The 22,008-nt window shown below is 46.0% G+C and overlaps 1 protein-coding gene across 1 annotated transcript; it reads right to left on the reverse strand.

Moving 5' to 3' along the window:
- Nucleotides 1-4,108: 4,108 nt before the first annotated feature.
- Nucleotides 4,109-18,878, reverse strand: LOC120372094 (coagulation factor IX-like). Its single transcript, XM_039488824.1, has 9 exons — nt 18,831-18,878; nt 18,299-18,418; nt 15,990-16,150; nt 13,928-13,952; nt 13,635-13,748; nt 11,851-11,985; nt 10,374-11,176; nt 6,487-6,604; nt 4,109-4,831 (listed from the first exon to the last, which is right to left on the reverse strand). Exons 2-9 carry the CDS (start codon nt 18,387-18,389, stop codon nt 4,257-4,259), a joined length of 2,022 nt encoding a protein of 673 aa, XP_039344758.1. The 5' UTR covers nt 18,390-18,418; nt 18,831-18,878; the 3' UTR covers nt 4,109-4,256.
- Between the last annotated feature and the right edge of the window lie 3,130 nt (nt 18,879-22,008).

The raw sequence follows: 22,008 nt of genomic DNA on the forward strand, positions 1-22,008 counted from the left end.
GCGTTCAATGGCTAGAACCTGCCCCATTACCAGCAGGCTCTCCAAAGCGCAGGGGCCCGCAGTTTGACAGAATTCTGTGTCCATGTCCTCATCACTCTCGTCGCCGCGCTGCCGTAGCCGCCGCCTCCTTGCCTGGCTTTGCAAGTCCCGGTTCAGCATTGAGTGCATGAGAATGCGCGAGGTTTTTAAAACGTCCATGATTGCTGTCTTGAGCTGAGCAGGGTCCATGCTTGCTGTGCTATGGCGTCTGCACAGTTCACCCAGGAAAAAAGGTGTGAAACAGTTGGCTGCTGCTGCTTTCACGGAGGGAGGGATGAGGCTGTACCCAGAAGCACCCGCGGAATGTTTTTTGCCCCATCAGGCACTGGGATCTCAACCCAGAATTCCAATGGGCGCGGGAGACTGTGGGAACTATGGGCTAGCTATGGGATAGCTACCCACAGTGCAACGCTCCGGAAATCGACGCTAGCCTCGGTACATGGACGCACATCGCTGAATTAATGTGCTTAGTGTGGCCTTGTGCACTCGACTTTATACAATCTGTTTTAAAAAACCAGTTTATGTAAAAGCGGAATAATCCTGTAGTGTAGGCGTACCCTGAGGCAGAAGCCTCCAGCTTGCATGATATTCCAGGCAGGACTGAATCTCCATTACACAAAACTTAAAGAAGAGAATGACCTGGACTCTGTGGCTCCCATTCGGTGCTCTAGGAGGAGTATAGCCATATCTGTCCAGGCGCCCCGATCACCCTCACCAAGGTCTGCCAGGAGCACCCAGGAGACATACAATGGCTATCAGTCCTACTGCACCATCTGCCGTGAAGGCAAGGAACTGCTGCTGTGTAGCCATGCTGTACCCTATCTGCCAGCAGCACCCAGGACATGTACGGTGATGGTGAGCTGAGCAGGCTCCATGCTTGCCATGGTATGGCATCTACACAGGTAACCCAGGAAAAAAGGTGCAAAATGATTGTCTGCCATTGCTTTCACGGAGGGAGGGTTGACTGACGACATGTACCCAAAACCACCCGCAACAATGTTTTGCCCCATCAGGCGTTGGGCGCTTAATCCAGAATTCCAATGGACAGCGGAGACTGAGGGAACTGTGGGATAGCTACCCAGTGCACTGCTCCACTAGCCACGGTAGTGAGGATGCACACCACCGACTTAATGCACTTAGTGTGGACATACACAATCGACTGTATAAAATCGGTTTCTAAAAATCAACTTGTATAAAATCGACCTAATTTTGTAATGTAGACATACCCTTACCTCTTTTTTGCTAGAATGTGTAAAAGGGAAATACCAACAGGGAAAACTGGCTCCATGATATGTTCTGTTTCTGACCCATGGTAGGAAACTACTGCCGCAGCTGCTGTATACTGATGGGCAAGGTCCCCTGGGAGAATAACATGACGGGGAAAGGAGTTGAGGAAAGCTGGCTGTATTTTAAAGAATCCTTATTGAGGTTGCAGGAACAAACCATCCCGATGTGTAGGAAGAAAGGTAAATATGGCAGGCAACCAGCTTGGCTTAACAGTGAAATCCTTGCTCGTCTTACACACAAAAAAACCTACAAGAAGTGGAAGATTGGACAAATAACCAGGGAGGAGTATAAAAGTATTGCTCAGGCATGCAGGAGTGAAATTAGGAAGGCCAAATCACACTTGCAGTTTAGCTAGCCGGAGATGTTAGGAGTAACAAGAAGGGTTTCTTCAGGTATGTTAGCAACAAGAAGAAAGTCAAGGAAAGTGTGGGCCCCTTGCTGAATGAGGGAGGGAACCTAGTGACAGAGGATGTGGAGAAAGCTAGTGTACTCAATGCTTTTTTTGCCTCTGTCTTCACAGACAAGGTCAGCTCCCAGACAGCTGCACTCTGCAGCACGGTATGGGGAGGAGGTGACCAGCTCTCTGTGGAGAAAGAAGTAGTTCGGGACTATTTAGAAAAGCTGGACGAGCACAAGTCCATGGAGCCGGATGCACTGCATCCGAGGGTGTTAAAGGAGTTGGCCGATGAGATTGCAGAGCCATTGGCCATTATCTTTGAAAAATCATGGCGATTGGGGGAGGTCCCGGATGACTGGAAAAAAGCTAATGTAGTGCCCATCTTTAAAAAAGGGAAGAAGGAAGATCCAGGGAACTACAGGCCAGTCAGTCTCACCTCAGTCCCTGGAAAAATCATGGAACAGGTCCTCAAGGAATCAATTCTGAACCACTTAAAGGAGGGGAAAGTGATCAGAAACAGTCAGCATGGATTCACCAAGGGCAAGTCATGCCTGACTAACCTAATTGCCTTCTATGATGAGATAACCGGCTCTGTGGATGAGGGGAAAGCAGTGGATGTGCTATTTCTTGACTTTAGCAAAGCTTTTGATACAGTCTCCCACAGTATTCTTGCCAGCAAGTTAAAGAAGTATGGGCTGGATGAATGGACGGTAAGGTGGATAGAAAACTGGCTAGATGGTCGGGCTCAACGAGTAGTGATCAATGGTTCCAGTTGGCAGCCAGTATGAAGAGGAGTGCCCCAAGGGTCGGTGCTGGGGCCGGTTTTGTTCAATATCTTCATTAACGATCTGGAGGATGGTGTGGACTGCACCCTTAGCAAGTTTGCAGATGACACTAAACTGGGAGGAGTGGTTGATACGCTGGAGGGTAGGGATAGAATACAGAGGGACCTAGACAAATTAGAGGATTGGGCCAAAAGAAATATGATGAGGTTCAACAAGGACAAGTACAGAGTCCTGCACTTAGGACGGAAGAATCCCATGCACTGCTACAGACTAGGGACCGAATGGCTGGGCAGCAGTTCTGCAGAAAAGGACCTAGGGGTTATGGTGGACGAAAAGCTGAATATGAGTCAACAGTGTGCCCTTGTTGCCAAGAAGGCTAATGGCATTTTGGGTTGTATAAGTAGGGGCATTTCCAGCAGATTGAGGGACGTGATCATTCCCCTCTATTCAGCACTGGTGAGGCCTCATTTGGAGTACTGTGTCCAGTTTTGGGCCTCACACTACAAGAAGGATGTGGATAAATTGGAGAGAGTCCAGCGGAGGGCAACAAAAATGATTAGGGGGCTGGAGCACATGACTTATGAGGAGAGGCTGAGGGAACTGAGATTATTTAGCCTGCAGAAGAGAAGAATGAGGGGGGATTTAATAGCTGCTTTCAACTACCTGAAAGGGGGTTCCAAAGAGGATGGATCTAGACTGTTCTCAGTGGTAGAAGATGACAGAACAAGGAGTAATGGTCTCAAGTTGCAGAGGGGGAGGTTTAGGTTGGACATTAGGAAAAACTTTTTCACTAGTAGGGTGGTGAAGAACTGGAATGGGTTACCTAGGGAGGTAGTGGAATCTCCTTCCTTAGAGGTTTTTAAGGTCAGGCTTGACAAAGCCCTGGCTGGGATGATTTAGTTGGGTTTGGTCCTGCTTTGAGCAGGGGGTTGGACTAGATGACCTCCTGAGGTCCCTTCCAACCCTGAGATTCTATGATAGTAGTTTAGAGTCTAATGTGCTTAAATGCACTAAATGCCTTGCAAGAAAAATCAAAGGACATCACATGAGCAATAAGATGATTAAACCTGCTTTACTGCATGTTGTTAGTTTGAATAATTGCTGCTACTGGGAATTCTAATAGTTCCCCACTAGTTACTATATTCTGTTTGTTCCTCTCCCTTCTTACTGGGTTAAATGTCCATGCCTTTGAATGCTGCTGCTGCTACATAAAGTTTCAATTTTCTTTAGAATAAAATGGATATTTAAAGTTTTTCACCTTATTTTCCTGATTACCATAAAGCTAACAAATGATATTAACATGTTTCCTTCACTCAAACTCCAACTCAGTCTTATCATTAGACAACTGGATGAATTCTGAAGCTTCCACATTGCAGATAACAATCATACTATAAAGTGATTAACTCAGGTATATCACTGTTAACATAGTGAACTGTCCTGATTCTTTTAACAGTTAATGTACTTTCACATTGAGTGGAATAGCTGGAGAACAAAGTTATTTCCTTCCACGGCAACATAAAGACAACAAAATCCCTAAAGCTGTTAAACCCTACACTTTCAACATTTCTAGTGCAGTGGTTTGTATTACAAAAGTCTCAGGAGCAGCAAATACTGTATTACATTTATTAGCAGAACAAGGAATACTGAATAGACTATATTTAGCTTCATATTGAATAAGCTACTTTTTAAAGTTAAAATTTCCAGTTTTATTACTGGTAGCATTTCTGATGTTTTAGAAATGATCCTCATTAGAATGAAGGTAAAAATCTCCCTGCATCAGCTACGTTTTCAACAACCTCCTTTATCCATGGTACATAGTTGGCTACCCGCGTATATGCACCATATTTCCTTTCTTCAGCACAGCCCTCACCCCAACTGACTACCCCTAGAAGGTACCAAGTGTCGTGGTAAGAGACAGCAAAGGGGCCTCCACTGTCTCCTTTACAAGCATCGTGGGCTTTGGCAGCATAGCCTGCACAGAACATATTATCAGTAATGAGCTTTGCTGTTGACTGCCTACAGGTTTCCATGCTTACTATGGGCAGATTGACTTTCATGAGGAAGCGTGTTCCAGGACCCCTGTGATGTGTGGAACCCCATCCACTCACCATCCCCCTAGTCCCTTCTGCAGTCAGCAAGGTTGCCAGGTTAGGGTTTGGAAGGCAAATGGGGAGTGCATACTCATTAAATACGACATCGCTGCTCAAGTAGAGCAAAGCAATGTCACCATTATAGTTATCTGAGTCATAGTGTGGATGTATCCAGCTCTGTTGCACTTCAATCTTTTGTTCTTTCACTTCCCTCTGGTGTTTGTCAAAGTCTCCTGCAATTGAAAACAAAGGTGTTAAAGAATTCTAAATCCCTTCTATAAGAGTTTCATGGGGGAAGCAGCTATGGTAGTAGATTAATGCTTTAACCTCCCAAATTAAATCAAAATAGGTTACAACACCCATGAACCTAAATATGGAGGTTACAGTCTAAAGCCAGCATTGCTACCACTTTATAATTTGGCATGACAACAGCTATGCACAGCAAAGGGTGGGGAGGGGGGAACTATCTGAAATTGTTTAGTGTGAGAGTTTATTGAGTCCTCACTACCATGCTCATGAAGAATTTAGATGCATTTTAAAACACCCACCACAATTTAACTACAGGCTCAAAGCTGGTTGGAACTAGAACTAGCTGGTTTATTAGAATGAACACTGGACTGTTTGTTAATTTGCATGGAGATACAAGCCTGCTCAAAGTAGATAATGAAAGTCACGTGTCCTTTGAAATTTCACATCCTATTTTACGTCTACATGGGTATAGATAGATTAAGAGAAGAGGATACTGATTAAAGTTTCCAGTGCTGCAGGTATTCAGAGCAACCAGTTTCCTCTCCAAGAAAACATTACTCCATCTTAAGAGGGAAGAAAAACTCACTAGCCTTAGTATGGTGGCTTGACTCTTCATAGGGATACAGGGCTCTTCTAATTAGGAATCTTAATGACTCCTAATACAACCCGTAGTGGATTTATCCATATAACACGTTGTAAGGGAGGGAAGTACTATCCTCATTTTATATAGGAAGAATTGAGGCACAGCATAGATTAAGTCAGGGGTTCTCAAACTTCACTGCACCGTGACCCCCTTTTAACAACAAAAATTACTACACGACCCCAGGAAGGGGGACTGAAGCCTGAGCCCTCCAGAGTCCCCTCTACCCTCGGTGGGGGGAGGGAGGGGCACAAAGCCAAAGCCCAAGGGCTCCAGCTATAATCTGAGCCCCACCACCTAGGGCTTCAGCCCCAGGCCCCAGCAAGTCTAAACCAGCCCTGGCAACCCCATTAAAACAGGGTCACGATGCACAGTTTGAGAACCACTGGATTAAGTGACTTGCTCAAGAAGTCTTTGGCAAAGCTGGGAATTAAACCCAAGTCTCACCTTTCTGAGTCCCGTGCCTCAACTACAGACTATTTTCTTCCTCATCATCCAGTCCCCCCATTCCTGCTAAAGGAAATTAGAATCCTGCATACAGTTGCTAAGTAAGTTCTGCTGATTCAGTGAGGCAGATGTGACTTGTTACTTTCACCATGATAGACCATAAGAGAAACTAGCATGTTCTGCTTGGAGGGAACTAGATGCACACACTAGATGGTCCTGCAGGAAACCCTACGAACAGCCAAACTTGGGCTGAGGTTTGTTTTGTTATCAGTGACTCTGTTAACCACAGGTTTGCCCTGTCAGCTGTCTGCGGAAACCTGAAGCTGAAAGTAACTCAATTCCTGCTAGCTGGTTCCATTACCCTGGTCACAGCAGAGCCGGCATTTGCAGGGCTGGGAGTTAGAAAAAAATTCTTTCTATTTATAAACTGAGCAGTGAGAGTCAAGGAACTGGAACACCTCCGATGCCTTTCTAGTCACTTTTCAGAGCAGACTCATGCTTTCATAGTGTCTCTGGGAGCGTAGAGACTTTTCCAGTTGCGAGTTCACTCACCTACAGTAACATGATGTGGCTTAACAATCTCAAGGCAGTGGGCAGCAGTGACCACCCAGCGGCTGCTGATTAAACTCCCGCCACAGAAACCATAACCTCTGCTATTTCGGATAAATACCTACAGTGAAAAAACAAGAGCAAGAACACACTCAACAGGACTTATTTAAATGTACTGTAGTAGTTCCCTAGAAAAGACTACTAATTTTATGATACAGAGGATGAAAATGATTAGGGCTAAATCCCAAATACTACACAGGTGTTCAGAATTAATCAGTGTGATATCACGAGGGTGGATATGTCTAAGGAGTTTAATTGTGGAAAATGATAATAAGATTGTAAGAACAGAGCAGAATAATCACCAGACCAGGTGATTCAAGCAGAAGGCGATAACCAAAGTGAAGATGTCAGTCTTGTAGGGAAAACAAATCTAATGTGAGGTCCAGTACTGGTTGCAAAGCTTTGGGAGATCCTAGAACAAAAGCAAGCAAGGTCAGCGCCAAGAGACTATGATAGCCAAATAGTGCCTAGTTTAAAAAATGCTGTATATGAAGCTGCACAAGAAGAGCGAAAGTTAAGGGCCAAGACAAGAAACAGAAGTATTAGAAATAATGAAGAGGAACTGATCCTGAGCACCCGCAATTTTAAGTTAGTGGGAATTGGGGACACTGAGCCAGCACCTCACAGGTCTCCAGATTTATAAAGTTGTGCAAAACCACACCAAAAAAAGGGCAAGGAAAAATGATATTGGACTTCAGGGTGAGCTGTAAAGGGTAAAAGTGTGTGCGGGAGTGGGGGAGGGGCGGATATCTCCCTAGGCCCCTCTTTTTAATATTAGCTGTTCAGCTGTTGTCTACCCTGCATGGAGTGCTGGCTTTGCTAAAGAATCAACACCATAAACACTTTAATTAAAAGGGCTGAGAAAGATCAAAACACACATTCCCTGAAATTGCAAATAAGTCCTTCACCAAAGCTAAGGGAAATCAGACTTGATATTCCTCATATTTTTAAAGTTAAAATTAAAGAGGCAATGGGGAAGAAATGACATTTTTTGGGGGGAAAACAACAAACTTTCATGCCCTTTTAAAATACAGTATCGTAAAGAAATAAAAAAGGGAACACGCTATAAAAGAAAGCAGTACTAAGGCATAGCTATATGTGAACAAGATTAAAGATGAGCATTAAACCTGAATGTTTGGTATTTCACGACTTTTGTGAGCTTGATGCTTATACATTTTAGCCCTGATTCTGAACTCTTTTACGGTGCTTTGGAACAGGAGTAATGTCACACAAGTCACTGGAGTTACGTCTGTGTAAAAGAGCCAGACTCAGGCCCAGTTATTGTACTGTTAAAAAAGTAAAATGTGAACACAAAAGTGGCAAAGGACAATGAAGCAAGGGATGGCACTACCTTGGATTCTGTATTAGATCCGGGAGGGAAATTATTCACAAAGGGGTCAAAAGAAAGCAAAGGTACAATGTTGTTAAGATAGACCACTATAACAATGGTGTGCATTCAGAAGGAGGCAAATAAGTTGCAGTTCACTAACTATAGAGCAGTCAATCGAGTGTTAAAAGCTGAAAAAAATCTTTAGCCATCAACTAATGAAGAGAGTACAACATTACTGGACTTCCCGCATTGATTTAGATGTAACTTTTCACTCATGGATCAATGAGCCATCATATATGACTTTATTTTGCTGGGATTTTCAAAGGAGCTTAAGAGAATTAGGCAACCTTTAACCCATATGAGACTCCTAATGAAGTCAATTTTTATTGGCTTTAATAGGAGCCGGAGGAAGCCCTTAAATGAGAGTAGAAGGAAGTATGTTAAATCACATGTACCTAACTAATTGAGAGGTACTTCAGCTGACAAAGTGGGTGAAGAGATCGGGTTGGCAGTAGAGAGGTAGACAAGGAAATATTAAATGAAATGCTTCTTCTTATCTGTAACATGTTGCCAGACACCTTCAAAGGGAAACTCGCTTGACTAATCTATTGCTCTGAAAATAATAAGGGATCCAGAAGAACTTCTGATGACATTGTCACCTTGCCAAAAACACCTCAAAGTTCTAGAAGCAGTGAACACGTAAAATAAGAAATACAGATGAAGAACAAATATGGAGAAGGCCAAAATCATTTTAATTACAGATATGGCCAAAATCACAATGGATAGGAAAGGCTTAGGAGTCTTTTTCCCTGGGTTCACTGTCACATGCTGTTATAAGATAGGAAAATGAAATAAAGAGAAGCATCATGAGTGAATATAAAGGTCTGTGAAAAGCTCAGTATCTAAAGAGTAAGTGCCTTTTCTGCTGACGAGAGATGGTATTCGAAACCATGATCCTGTCAGGCAGGATGCATGGAGCAGAAACACAGCCACATACCAAGCAGATGATGCAGAAGTTAAAATCTGAACAGTGATTCATGAAAATATTTGCCACTGACCATTGGGTAAGTAAGTAAACTAAGGTGAAGGACATGTTGGAGCCTGACGATGACTGGCTGGCTGTGCTGCAAGAAGAGGAGCTATAAGATGGACTATATTTAGGATCCCATGTACACCAATGAATGAGGCACAGTAACGCCTCACTTAACGTTGTTATTAACATTGTTACGTGGCTGATCCATTAGGGATCAAGCTCGTTTAAAGTTGATCAGTGCTCCCTTATAATGTCGTTTGGCAGCTGCCTGCTTTGTCCACTGCTTGCAGGATTCTCTGGAAAAGCAGCCCCTCCTTGTGGGGATTAAAACCAGGGGGGGCCGGCAGCCTCCCCCCATCAGCTCCCCTAAATTCCCTGTAAGGTCTGTGGCTCAGCAGCTGCCCAGCAGCAGTTCAGCTGGCCCTCCCCACACTGCTGTGCTGCTCCTGCCCTCTGCCTTGGAGCTGCTCCCCGGAGCTTCCTGCTCGCTGGAGGAGGGAAGGAGAGGGGTGCTGATATCAAGATGTCCCCCGCTCCTGCCCCCCCCACTTTGTACCCCCCCCTCCACAAAGTGGAGGAGGCCACAGGGCTCGGGGACAGAACGGAGGGAGCTTGCTGGAAGCTGGTGCTTCCTGTCAGAACCAGCTGATCTGCTTAAAAGGGCAACATATTTGAAGTGGGGTCACTGTACTTAAAGGGGCAATGCACATCTCGCTCTCTCACTCATGTATGCACCTCCCAGCACTCTGGAAAGTCAGCACCTGTGCAGCCGTGCATGTGCTGTCAGGAGGAGGGTGTGGTGCACCCCAGCTGGATAGTGTGGGCTCATCATCATATTCAGTTTTTGCAGGGAAGTGTTTGCAGCTACTGACCTGCATCTATTGTGTTTCCTCCCTCCTGCCTCAGTCCATGCTGCCTTGTAGAGTGTGAGGCTACATTAACAACAGCGTATTAACCCTTGAGGGCTCAGCTGAGTGCTAGTTCATCATTTAGCAGCAAGGCATTCCCTGGGAAATATTCCACCCTCTTACTCCACCACCTCAACCAGGCTTCACAATCATTCATTGCTGTGTATAATATTAAACTGTTTGTTTCAAATTGTTTAAAACTTATATTGTATATGTATATAATGTCTTTTGTCTGGCGAAAAAAATTTCCCTGGAACTTAATCTAAAGGGGTTGGGGAGTAATTCTCATGGGGAAATTGGATTCGCTTAACATCATTTCACTTAAAGTTGCATTTTTCAGGAACATAACTACAACGTTAAGTGAGGAGTTACTGTAACTACAGTGTGGGTCACCAAAAAAGAAGCTTCAGAGATACACTGAGGATCTACGTGGTTCTGGGTGGCCCTGAACAGGGATACTTGGCAACACCCTGATGAGGTCCTGGCTGTGGCACAGAGTGAGCAGTGATAAGGGAAGGAGATGCCGTGTTCATGACTCAATATGCAAAAGAAATGTTACCTGCCAGGGACAATGGCCACGACGGCACAAAGATCCCCCAGTGATCCTGGTATCATCATGCTCTGCAGTTTGGTAGTCACTTGTCCAGCTGTGTAGATCTTCATCTGTCAGGTTTCCTTCAGCTTCGGTCTGATTGAGGCCGTCATGCACATTCTGCCCCTCTGCCGATGTATTGAGTTCAGGGGTGCCCCCCGCCGCCGACCCATTGAGCCTGGGGGTGCCCCGCTCTGTCATCCCGCTGAGCCCAGGGGCACCCCCCTCTGCCGACCCATTGAGCCTGGGGGTCTCCCCCTCTGCTGACTCATTGAGCCTGGGGGTGCCCCCCTCTGCCAACCCATTGAGCCTGGGGGTGCCCCCCTCTGCCAACCCATTGAGCCTGGGGGTCTCCCCCTCCGCTGACTCATTGAGTTTTGGGGTGCCACCCTCTGCCAACCCATTAAGCCTGGGGGTGCCACCCTCTGCCGACCCATTGAACCTGGGGGTCTCCCCCTCCGCTGACTCATTGAGACTGGGGGTGCCACCCTCTGCCAACCCATTGAGCCTGGGGGTGCCACCCTCTGCTGACCCATTGAGCCCGGGGGCAGCGCCCCCCTCTGCCATCCAGTTGAGCCCAGGAGTGCCCCCCTCCACCGACTCATTGGGCCCGGAGGCGCCCCCCTCCACTGATTCATTGAGCCCGGGGGCACCCCTCTTCACCTTCCCGTTGAGCCTGGGGGCTCCCCCCTCTGCCATCCCATTGAGTCCAGGGGCAACTTCCTCCAAAGCATGCATGGATCTTTTAATCAGCCCACAGGGAAACTGAGCTGAAAAATAAGAAAAACAGCCTTTGGGTTTAAGTGTAAAGTTTTGATCCCTAAACTAATTCTGCTCCTCTTCAGCTGTCTGAAGATGAACCATTGACCACCCATTAATCCTTTCCATCATTCAAATGCAAGTGAAGAGACGTACAATGGGTATCAACTCCTGATAGATCAAACACATTGCATCCACTGGTTCCTAGGCTCTAGGAACCCCGTTACTCATGCCAAGTGCTTTTACTCATTGTACTGTGAGCAGCTGTGTCTGGTACCTCCCCAAGCTCCCTGTCTGGTCACCGAGTCAGCGGTGTACTCCCTGCACTACATAGCACAGTGTAATCTCCTTTTCCTTTGCCCAGGAATTCCTCTCTGCTGAGATAATGTTGGCAGAGCCTGTAAGTCCTAGAGCGATATTTGGGCTTCGAGATCAGAGTTTGCCTTCAGTAAAGGGAGTGGAATAAACACAGTGGAGAAAGCCAGCTTTTCCAGGCTTGCTGGTGTTTCCATTGGCAAATGAATATACTTCAATTCTACATCACAGCAACCAGTTTTTCCCATTGATTCATTGGTGCATGTGACAGTCCAAGGGCAAGTGGGCAACCCAATGAAGAGGGAAGGGCAGCGGCTGTAAACCTGTCCTGCTCTTCACTCTAAGCAACCCAGAGTCCCGGAGCCATTACCTGATTGCGTGCACCTCTTCCTGTCATCACCCAGGGCATAACCCTCCGCACAGGAGCACACCACACGAAGGGAGTGTGCGGTGTCTTGGCAATACTGCCAGCAGCCGCCGTTCTTGTACCAGCATTCAGACTTCTCTGCAGGGGAAAGACATTGAGTCGTTTTGCTTATTGTTAGGAAAGGGCCCAGTAGCACATCAGCGTCTCAGCAGCAGCAGCATCTCAGCCAATGGCAGAGAAGAAATACATGTCTGTGCTATTTGATCTACTGCTTTGGAGGACAGAAGTAAAACCACATCCCACAATTTAACTGAATGGCCAAGATTTGTGTGATTTTGACACACGCTGTCTTAATCCTTTCCCTCCCCTTGCTCATTTATTATTTGCATTACAGTAACATCTAGACACTGCAAGAGGATTGGGGCCCCACTGTGCCAGGTGTTATCCTGACAGAGTGAGAGGCAGGGCTGGATTAATGCAGGGGCTTTAGGGGCTGCAGCCCAGAGCCTCAGGCTAAGGGGGGCACCTCAGGCCTGCGGGCCAGATGCGACCCGCTGTTTCTTTTCATCTGGGCCACGGCAAGTCTCTGCGCTGCAGGCCAGACACCAGTCCCCGAGCCTCGGTGTGTCCCCCAGGGCTGAAGCCGCAAGCACCAGCTCACCAAGATGCCCCTGTGGCCTCTAGGCGAAGGGCATTCAGGGAATCTCTGCGTCCTGCCCCCAGCACCAGCTCCACAGCTCCCATTGGCGCAGAGCGGCCTGGACCCTCTGCCTAGGGACCAGACATGCCGGCCACCTCAGGGAGCAGAGCAACGCGGAGTCAGGGCAGGCAGGGATACTGCCTTAGCCCTGCCGACCAGGAGCCGCTCAAAGTAAGCACCTCCCGGCCAGAGCCTGCACCCCGCACCCCCTCCTGCATCCCAACCCCGTCCCATCCTTTGCCCCACCCCAGAGCCCACCTGCCCCAGCTGGAGCTGTACCCCTCCCTCACCCCAATCCCCTCCCCAGCCGTGAACCCACTCCCTCACTCCAAAACCCCAGCAGCCCCACAAAATCTAGTAGCCCGAGGCGAGTTAATCCGGCCCTGCCCTGAAGAGCTTACAGTACTATCTAGCTCCCTTCTGCGGCTAGTCTGTAAGCGCCTGGGGGTAGGGAAGATGCCTTCACTTGTTTCTGGGAGGTGCTGAACATATTGGTGCATGTGAAAAGATAATAAATAATAGCAACATTGCTCTAATGAGATGCATTTGGCAAATATAAGTGAATGAAACTTCACTGGGAGATCATTGCGGACAAAGAAAGAGTGATTAGTAATTTTTCTTAGTTCCCACTTATAGTTATTCTGGGCAGTAATTTCCTGCCGTGTTCTTTCTTGCAGACTGTAGATGGTGTTTGACAGGGGAAAGAATCAGAAGGTTTTTTTTAAAAAAGGCAATAGTGCCACCATTTTGTTCTAGAATAGTTAACGAAACATGAACTTAGTACATATGGTTTCCTCCATGTTTGTACTGTACACTGAGTGTTGGCTAGCATGTCTGATACATTTGATGAAGCTGATTACTAAGATAATGGAGCCCCAGTCCATGCAGCTCTGTGATCACAGCATTTGTTTCTGTGGTATTAGGGCACCGGAGGAGCTGTGTCTCAATCAGACCAATGGCGTTAATAATAATGTCTTCTTTATAGGTGAAATTCAGCCCTGCTCAGATAGCCAGCACAAGTGCCTACGGTGAATTTCACCCTTTATCCTTTGTTCAGGAGAATGCCTGTGTGCATTTCCACACTCACCTATTTCACACTGCTTTCCTCCGAACAGTGGGGGACAGATACAGAAATAATCATAGTGTTTCAGTTTGCAGACGCCACCGTTCTTACAGGGATTTTCTTTACAGGGATTTAAATCTGTTTGGAAGAAGAGACGCACATTGTGCTACCTTGTCACATCACATACAGTTCCGTGACTTAGCAAAGGCCTGGCACGAAGAAGCTGACATGCATTCTGTCTGGGTCTTCTCTCCACACTGCCTCGGGGCAACCAACAACAGCATAAGAAACAGATAAAACATCTCCCCCGCTCCTACCTTTGTAAACAAACCAAAACTCCATCTGCAAGAAATAATCACAAGAGGGGAAAACATTAGTTAATAGGGCAAGACACATTATCTACTGACTATAGGAAATAATGATCCCTGTAGCATTTTTCCTTAACTAATCTATATTGTGGCAGTGGGTTCACCCTTAGCTGCTGAGAGTGCCTCTTTCGCTAGCCAGTTAACCACTGGGCCAAAGTGACAGTTAACTAGTTAAACTAATAGCGAACCAGGTAGCGAGTGACAGATGATTTTTCTTGCTTTTGCTTTGGAAAATACAACATGGAACGGCATAAGGATTTCCACAAAGATTTTCCTTTTTTAACTTGCCAGTAGCCAAGCGCCCTAATTCCTGTGTTCAGAGACTGAAACTTCTGATCTTCTAGCCTCTTAATTGATCACCTGGGGCTCTCAAATAAGATTCTATTAAAGAGTTTAACAGGTAACCATCCAATCACCTGGTTGTAGATCATTCTACGTCTCTTTGTTAAGTGCTAAGCTTGTCCATCTCTGGTCTTGACAGATCCTGTATCTCCTTTATATTGTTTCCTATATCTGGGGTGGTGAGGGGGGCTTCCCAAACCCCTGCATCTGAAGTAAGCTGGTGGGATCTCCAGAATCAGCAAGGTCAGTATTGACATTGGCCAAGTTTTTCAAAGTTAATTAGTAGTTTTGGCTCCCAACCTCAGGCACTTTAAAGGGACTCAATGTCCTGACAGTGCTCCACATCCACCCACTGAGAATCACCCTTCAACATGTCTCAAGTGGGACATCCAAAAAATCACCTGTTGCCTTTGAAAATTTTGATTTCCTTTATGGCATGCTTCAGTAGCACTGAATTATTCAACCAGCTTTCTTGGCACCATATTTGATGCTTTGCAATTCATCAGAAACCTGGAGTAAAAACTCATGTTCCTTAGAAATGGGGGAATGGGACGTCATAGCCTGTCTGTGCTCTTTTGTTAAGGTTACATATTTTCTGGGTTGTTTGTTTTATGCTTAATTACATTTTTGAAATTAGCTAATAGTAATGATCAAAATTATAATTTTTTTCTACCATTAGCATTCTGGTGGCCTTTGGCCTTGTGGTTTATCGTATATAGGGCCCTACCAAATTCACAGCCATGAAAAACGTCACGGACCGTGAAATCTGGTCTCCCAACGTGAAATCTGGTCTTTTGTGTGCTTTTACCCTATACTACACAGATTTCACAGGGGAGACCAGCATTTCTCAAATTGGGGGTCCTGACCCAAAAAGGAGTTGCAGGGGATCACAAGGTTATTTTAGCAGGGATCATGGTATTGCCAGGGCCAGCTCCAGACCCAAGCGTGCGCTTGGGGCAGCGTCCCACGGGAGGGCGGCAGGCGGCTCAGGTGGACCTCCCGCAGACGTGCCTGCGGAGGGGCCGCTGGTCCCGCGGCTTCGGTGGAGCATCTGCAGGCATGCCTGTGGGAGGCCCACCGGAGCCGCGGGACCAGCGGACCCTCCGCAGGCACGTCTGCAGGAGGTCCACCGGAGCTGCGGGGCCGGCGACCAGCAGAATGCCCCCGCAGTGTGCCGCCGTGCTTGGGGCGGCGCAAATCCTAGAGCCGCCCCTGGGTATTGCCACCCTTACTTCTGCGCTGCTGCCTTCAGAGCTGGGCAGCCGGAGAGTGGCGGCTGCTGACTGAGAGCCCAGCTCTGCAGGCAGTAGCGCAGAAATAAGGGTGGCAATACCATACCATGCCATCCTTACTTCTGTGCTGCTGCTGGCATCTGGCTGGGGGGCCGCCCAAGTGGCTGGCTGTGAAGCCGCTCCAGCAGTGGCTGGTGTGGCTGTCCCCGGGCTCACCTGAGCAGCTGGCCCCAGAGCCAGCTGCTTGGACGGCCATCCGGTCAGTCACACTGGTCACTGCAGAAGTCACGGAGGTCGTGGAAAGTCACAGAATACATGACCTCTGTGACCTCCGTGACAAACACGGAGCCCTAATCATATCAATGAAAATCCTGGGTGAGAACAATCCCAACTGATCAGCTTTTGCTTGCTGCTTTTTCTGAAGTGAAATGCCTCACCGTTTTCTCCTGCGATTGGAAAATCTCCTTTGCCTCCTCGAAGGAGCATGTTTCCTCAACGCATTCTCTCTCCAAGTTCCCTGGGTGAATTTCCTCCAGGAACTGGTTAGCGCGTTTACGGATCTTCAGCACCTGGTGTGCTTCTTCTTTTCTCATAAACACTATGAAAACAAAATTGGATCTGACCATTAATGCTGTCACAGGAAGCCAAAGCTTCATCTTTAGGATAGAAATGAGTAATTTTTGTTTTAACTTGGCTAAATAATGCAGTGGAGGAGATAATTTAAAAAAAATCAAAACAGACGTAAGGACAACTTCATTCAGTCTATGCCCCAACAAAGAGTCAGTATTTCTCTAGGCGGTGAGCAGCTGGATAGTATTTCAGTGGATTAAAAGAATACTTCATTTAAAAGGAGCCAGCCTCAAAATTCATGAGGTTGGGTTAAAGTTCATTTATTTGTGTTAATGGCCAGGCATAGTGTTAGGCAGGTCTCAGTTAATCAAGGACTTACTGTGTCCAAATGAAATAAATAAAACTTATCTAAATATGTTATGTCCAAAATATAAAAACAGAACATTCAGTCTCTCTGCTGTGTCACCTCAGAGATGAAGCCAAAACCCAGGACAAGAAAAAAACAGTAGAAATGAGAGAGAACACCCTGAATATATATCAATAAAGCATACCCATCTTCCCCCGTTACAATGCTTCTTGGCAGAACATTTCTTCCAGTGTAAAGCAACTTTGGACAAAAAAAAGCTTCTGATAGAACATAGCAGTGGAGGAAAGTCTACAATATGTCACCTCCACCTGCTTAGCTATTGCTTACAATCACCTTTCTGAGAACATCAGTGCCTATAGATAATACCTTAAAAGAAAACTGCTACCACTTGGCTTCATGCAGCATTGTGAAAAGTTCCCCACCTATCCTTTGCTTGGGCAGTGACATCACTCTCTTCCCATTTTGGCTAAAACATTCTGTAGAGATTGTCAATTGCATGTCAGATGTTTGGTTTGGCATATCTGAATTTCACAGGGACTGTTGTCACTCTCCTGTTGAACAGTGGCCCTGGAGAAATGGGGAACCGATATCAGAGGTTGTTAAGCAGTTTTTAGTCTCTTATAGTTAAGCAATTGTATCACTGCACCTCTGCTGGATGAGATAATAATGCAATTCCTGAGTCGGTAAATTACTAGTTCTGGGATCCTGGAACCCAATGAAACAAATTAGATTGTTATTATTAGCTCATCTTAAAAGAAACCCCAAAAATCATAGGAATCGTAATCAGCAGCTTCACTGGATGAGTGAAAGGGAACTTCCCGCTCACTGAGCCAGGAGGAGCTGTCCAAAGCTTGTCTCAGCTGGGAGTCTCTGGGCTAAATTTTCAACCTGGCTGCCTGAAGTGAGCCACTTAAATACAATGTGAAGCACTTAAATGCTGATATACGCTCTGATCCTTCAATCAGATGCGTGAGGCTTTTTGTTTCCTTTGCCATTCCAGTTGCAGGATTGGGTCCTTTGTCAGGAGGCACTGTGGAGTCTGGGGGATAGCGCACTGGGCTGAGAGTCAGGAGACCTGAGTTCTGTTCCCATCTGACCTGTGTATTTTGGCAGGTCACTTCATTTCTCATTACAGCTCTACAAAACGGGGTTAATGATACCTGCCTTTGTGAAGCGCTTTGTGGGCGACGTAGGAAAAGCACTACAGAACAGCAAAGTAGTAGTATTAAATCACCACAGGTTCCTAAAACACAGATTTAGGTGCCTCACTTTGGTCACCCAAGTCTGAGAACGTGGCCCTCTGTGCATAACTCATTGGATCCTATAAGTCCAGCATCACAAAGAGGTTATTGGGCCTCAAGTAGGAAGCTCAGATATGGTGAGTTCATTAATAACTATGAATGAATTCAGGTATCAGAGGGGTAGCCGTGTTAGTCTGGATCTGTAAAAGCAACTTTAATCCTGAGCTGATGGTGTCAAATTTGCAGATGAACTCTACAGGTTTTTGCATATTGCCATTCCTAATATCTGATTTGTGTCCATTTATCCTTTTTGCTGGCATATGATGGCATATATTACATGCAGTTACTGGTGAGAATATCTTGGGTCAGTAATGTTAGTCTATAAGGTGCCACAGGATTCTTTGTTGCTTATGAATGAATTCTCATTTTTCTCCTGTGCATTTCAGGAAGTGCCTCTTGCGAGCTGAACCTTCCAGATGCTGTGCTCAGAAAACGGGTGCAGTGTAATTTTAAATGCAGGCTCTCGGTGTGAGAAAGTGAAGTTAAAATGTAGGTCAGAAGTTCCTACCTGAAAATGAAACTGACCAGCTGCTGTAGATGGAACACATTAGTAAGAGAAATGTCACAAGTAAGGAACCTCTAGCCATTTTCGTGATCATGCAGAATCCTCTGGTTTACAGATGGTCACCTGCTGGGAGAAAAGGAGAATGAAGTAGACAGATCCTGGACAAAAACAAGCAGAGAGCAACACATAGTGAGAGAGAGAGAGAGAGAGAGAGAGAGAGAGAGAGGGAAAATGGACTCAAGGGAAAAAAGGAGGAGGCAATGCAGAGAAAAACTAGGTTTTGTTAGTCTTATTCATTTGTATTCTCTCTGACAATGCACATTGTACTAGGAAGCCAAATGCTCCGTTCACAAGGCAAAGGGTGCAGACTGGCAGAACCCAGGAAAGCTGCAGAGGATAAAGAGCCTGAGCCAAGTCCATGGAAAGACACTGAATGACTTCAACGGGCTTTGGATCAGGCCCAAGCTGAGCAGAAACCAGTTCTGACAGCCCTGTTTAAAGTCTATGGAGAACCGCACACCCAGATCTGGCTCACACATTGGCTAGTCGAGCCTGGTGTCTCGTAGCTGCTGTTGAGCTCCTGATGGGCTTGTCAAGTGAGATCCAAATGCTAGACTTTTACACAGTGAGCCACCCGCCAATGCAAGTCCAGAGGACAGCAACACACCCCTGCCAGTAAGGGCTCTGAGGGAACGATGGGATCTCTTCACACTATCATCAAACGCTAGGGAACCTTGCGAGTGGGTCAGTGCAGACTGTTTTGGGACACCGACAGCCAGGGCCCAGAATACATTCGCATTTTGAAAGCGCTGTAATTATAAACACTTACCGTTTTAGGGCACTAGAAGTAATATTTGGATGAACACCAAAGACAGAGATGGGGCCTAGAGGTTGATCATTAACCTATCACAAATATTGACAGAGGAAGCAAAGCCCTTTTGAGCCCATGGAGCCAACCTGCACTCTAAAGCAAAAATGTTTTGTTCCATCTTTAAATCCTGCAGTAAAGGCTGTTTCCCTGAAGCGTGCTTCTTGGGGAGGGTTTTGGTTGTATCATTTATGCTTTTGTGGGAGGGCTTCTGAAATCCCGTCTTTTGGCGGTGCATTGGTATCACCTGGTTTGAATGACCCATGAACCTTTGAGCTCTGTAAATATCTGCTGCAATGGGTGACCCTCAGATTTGTGTGTGGGCAGAAGGATTCAGAGGAGCCATTTGCTGAAAGGCAAATATTGCTCTATGATAATCATGGCTATTCATGTTTGCTGCCATTAGTTGGAACCTTGGCTTAGAAGCTTTGACAAGGTTATTACTTATAGACGAGGCAGATCCTTCTAGCTCAGTAGGTAGCAGCCCCAATACGCTCAGGTGCAAAGGTCCCTGGGGTTCAATTTCTTGCAAATACTTCCCTATCAAGACAATCCTGCATTAATATCCTTAGTTACTCGCACTGCCTTAATTCTAGTCAGGACCAGCTCTACTGTTTTTGCCACCCCAAGCAGCACGCCAAATTGCCGCCGCTGACGGCGGGGGCAGTCTGTGTGCCGTTAGGGCAGCACGGGCGTTTCCGCCGCAGCGGCAATTTGGCAGCAGCTTCTGTTGAACATAGAAGCTGCCGCTGAATTGCCATCGCCGCAGAAACGCGCGTGCCGCCCTGATGACACACAGACTGCCCCTGCCATCCGCAGCGGCAATTCGGCACACTGCTTGGGGGCAAAAACACACAGACTGCTGCCCCTTGTAGATTGCTGCCCCAAGCACCTGCTTGGAATGCTGGTGCCTGGAGCCGGCCCTGATTCTAGTCCCAAATGAAACACACTGTGAAAAGAGCAAGTGTGTTTCAGAGGAGTCCAGGGCAGCACCAAGCATTTGCCCTTCTCTAGCATTCCACTGGACCTGCTCCAGGTAAGCATTTAAGTGCATGCTTAACTTTAAGCATGTGAGCAGTGACACTGGAATCAACGCAACTACTCACATTCATTAAAAAATGTGCATTGCTGAATGGGGATTAGATTTCTTACCAGTATTTGCACATGTGCGCTACAATTGGATCACCACATTCCCTGACCCAAGCTGGGAAAGGTGGGTGGGTGAGATGCTATCATCATTCACCACAGTGCCTAAATTGTTTGATTTCTTGAAGGCTCATCTTTACTCTCTGCAGTAACAGTTATTTTACCAGGTTTAGGGACGAAGGCAAAGCCTACAAAATGTGATTATGTTTCATTTTAGTTTGACTTTGAGTCAATCTTGTGACGCTTACTGATTACACAGATCTGTAAATAAAGTAACAGAACTGGTTGCAATCTCTAGACCAGTGGTTCCCAAACTTTAACAACCTGTGAACCCCTTTCACTACAATGTCAAGTCTCATGAACCCCCTCCTAAAAATGAATATTTCCAGGAATTTTCTCCTTTTCCTGAGTATAAATTATAAAAGCAGTGATGCTGGAAATATAAAATTTGTTTTATGACATGCTTACACACTATTTATTATTATTATTTATAATTACAGTATTTTTATTACATTATGAAAACGGCAACACTCTCCCAAGATCTCACTTTCGTAGCTTGTATCACTTTGAATAAGCCTGTTATAAGACAAGGCTCCTGTGTTTCATCAAGGAGTATCAGATGTGAAACAGCAGGAAGGTGTTTAAGAAGCCAACTCAAAGAGCTCCTCCTACACAAGCATTCAGGTCTTGAGCAGTCCAGGCAAACAACACACGTTACAACAAAGCTTAAACTTGTTCTTCATAATCATTTTAAAAACAATACTAGCTGCCTATTTAATTTAAAAAACAGCAAAAAATATCCACCTCCCTTTCCATTTCTTATAAGAAGTCTTGAAGTTTAAATCTTCCCGGAGTGATAGATAAACTTGCTTTGATCTGCTTAGCTCTTGGAAGTCCAGGGGCTCTGGGCTGCTGGCCTCCTGTTGCCTGGGGTCCCTGGGGACAGCTCTGTCCACCATGAGGGAATTTTTTCCCCGAGAACCCCCTGTAACATTTTACGAACCCCAGTTTGGGAACCACTGCTCTACACCAACAAAGGGACATTAATAAAATACACCTGGTTTTGTCCAATAGTTGCGAGACAAGGGAATCACATGTGCATCATTCATCTGGATGGTGCTGTAAAAGTTAGGAATTAAAGCTCTTCTCCTGCTCCTTTTAGAGTCAACAGCAAAACACCCATTGGCTTCGATGGGAGCGGCATCATGGCCTGAATTTGCAAGTAACTAAATCGGAGGGGAAGTCTCACTTAGCTCACGAACTCTGAACACTGGGAGAAGACATGGATAAACGAGTGGATGCAGCAGTGTTATAATGGCAGCACGGAGTTGAAAGACTGGATTGACTGTGAGGGAGCAAGCTGAAAATCGTGAATAACTAGTAAATGTGCCATGCACAGCTGAAACAGTAACCCGGGTTAACGATGATAGAGTTATCTATGATATCGTTTACTGTTTCCCGAGTGAGAAAGTACCTCTTTAAATCTTGCCTTTTAAAACTGAAATAATTTCCCTTTAACCTGGCATATGAAAAAAAACAAACTCCCACTTAAACTTTAATTTTAAGAAAACACTTTAGGAACATAACATTTAGGGATTTTCAAAACTAACCCAAGGGGGTTAGGTGCCCAGCCTAATAGGAGTCAGTTCCTCTATTTCCCTATGCTGCTTTCAACACCTTAGTCTTATACTGCTTTAAT

Source organism: Mauremys reevesii, linkage group 9 (assembly GCF_016161935.1).
Source record: "Mauremys reevesii isolate NIE-2019 linkage group 9, ASM1616193v1, whole genome shotgun sequence".
Lineage (NCBI taxonomy): Eukaryota > Metazoa > Chordata > Testudines > Geoemydidae > Mauremys > Mauremys reevesii.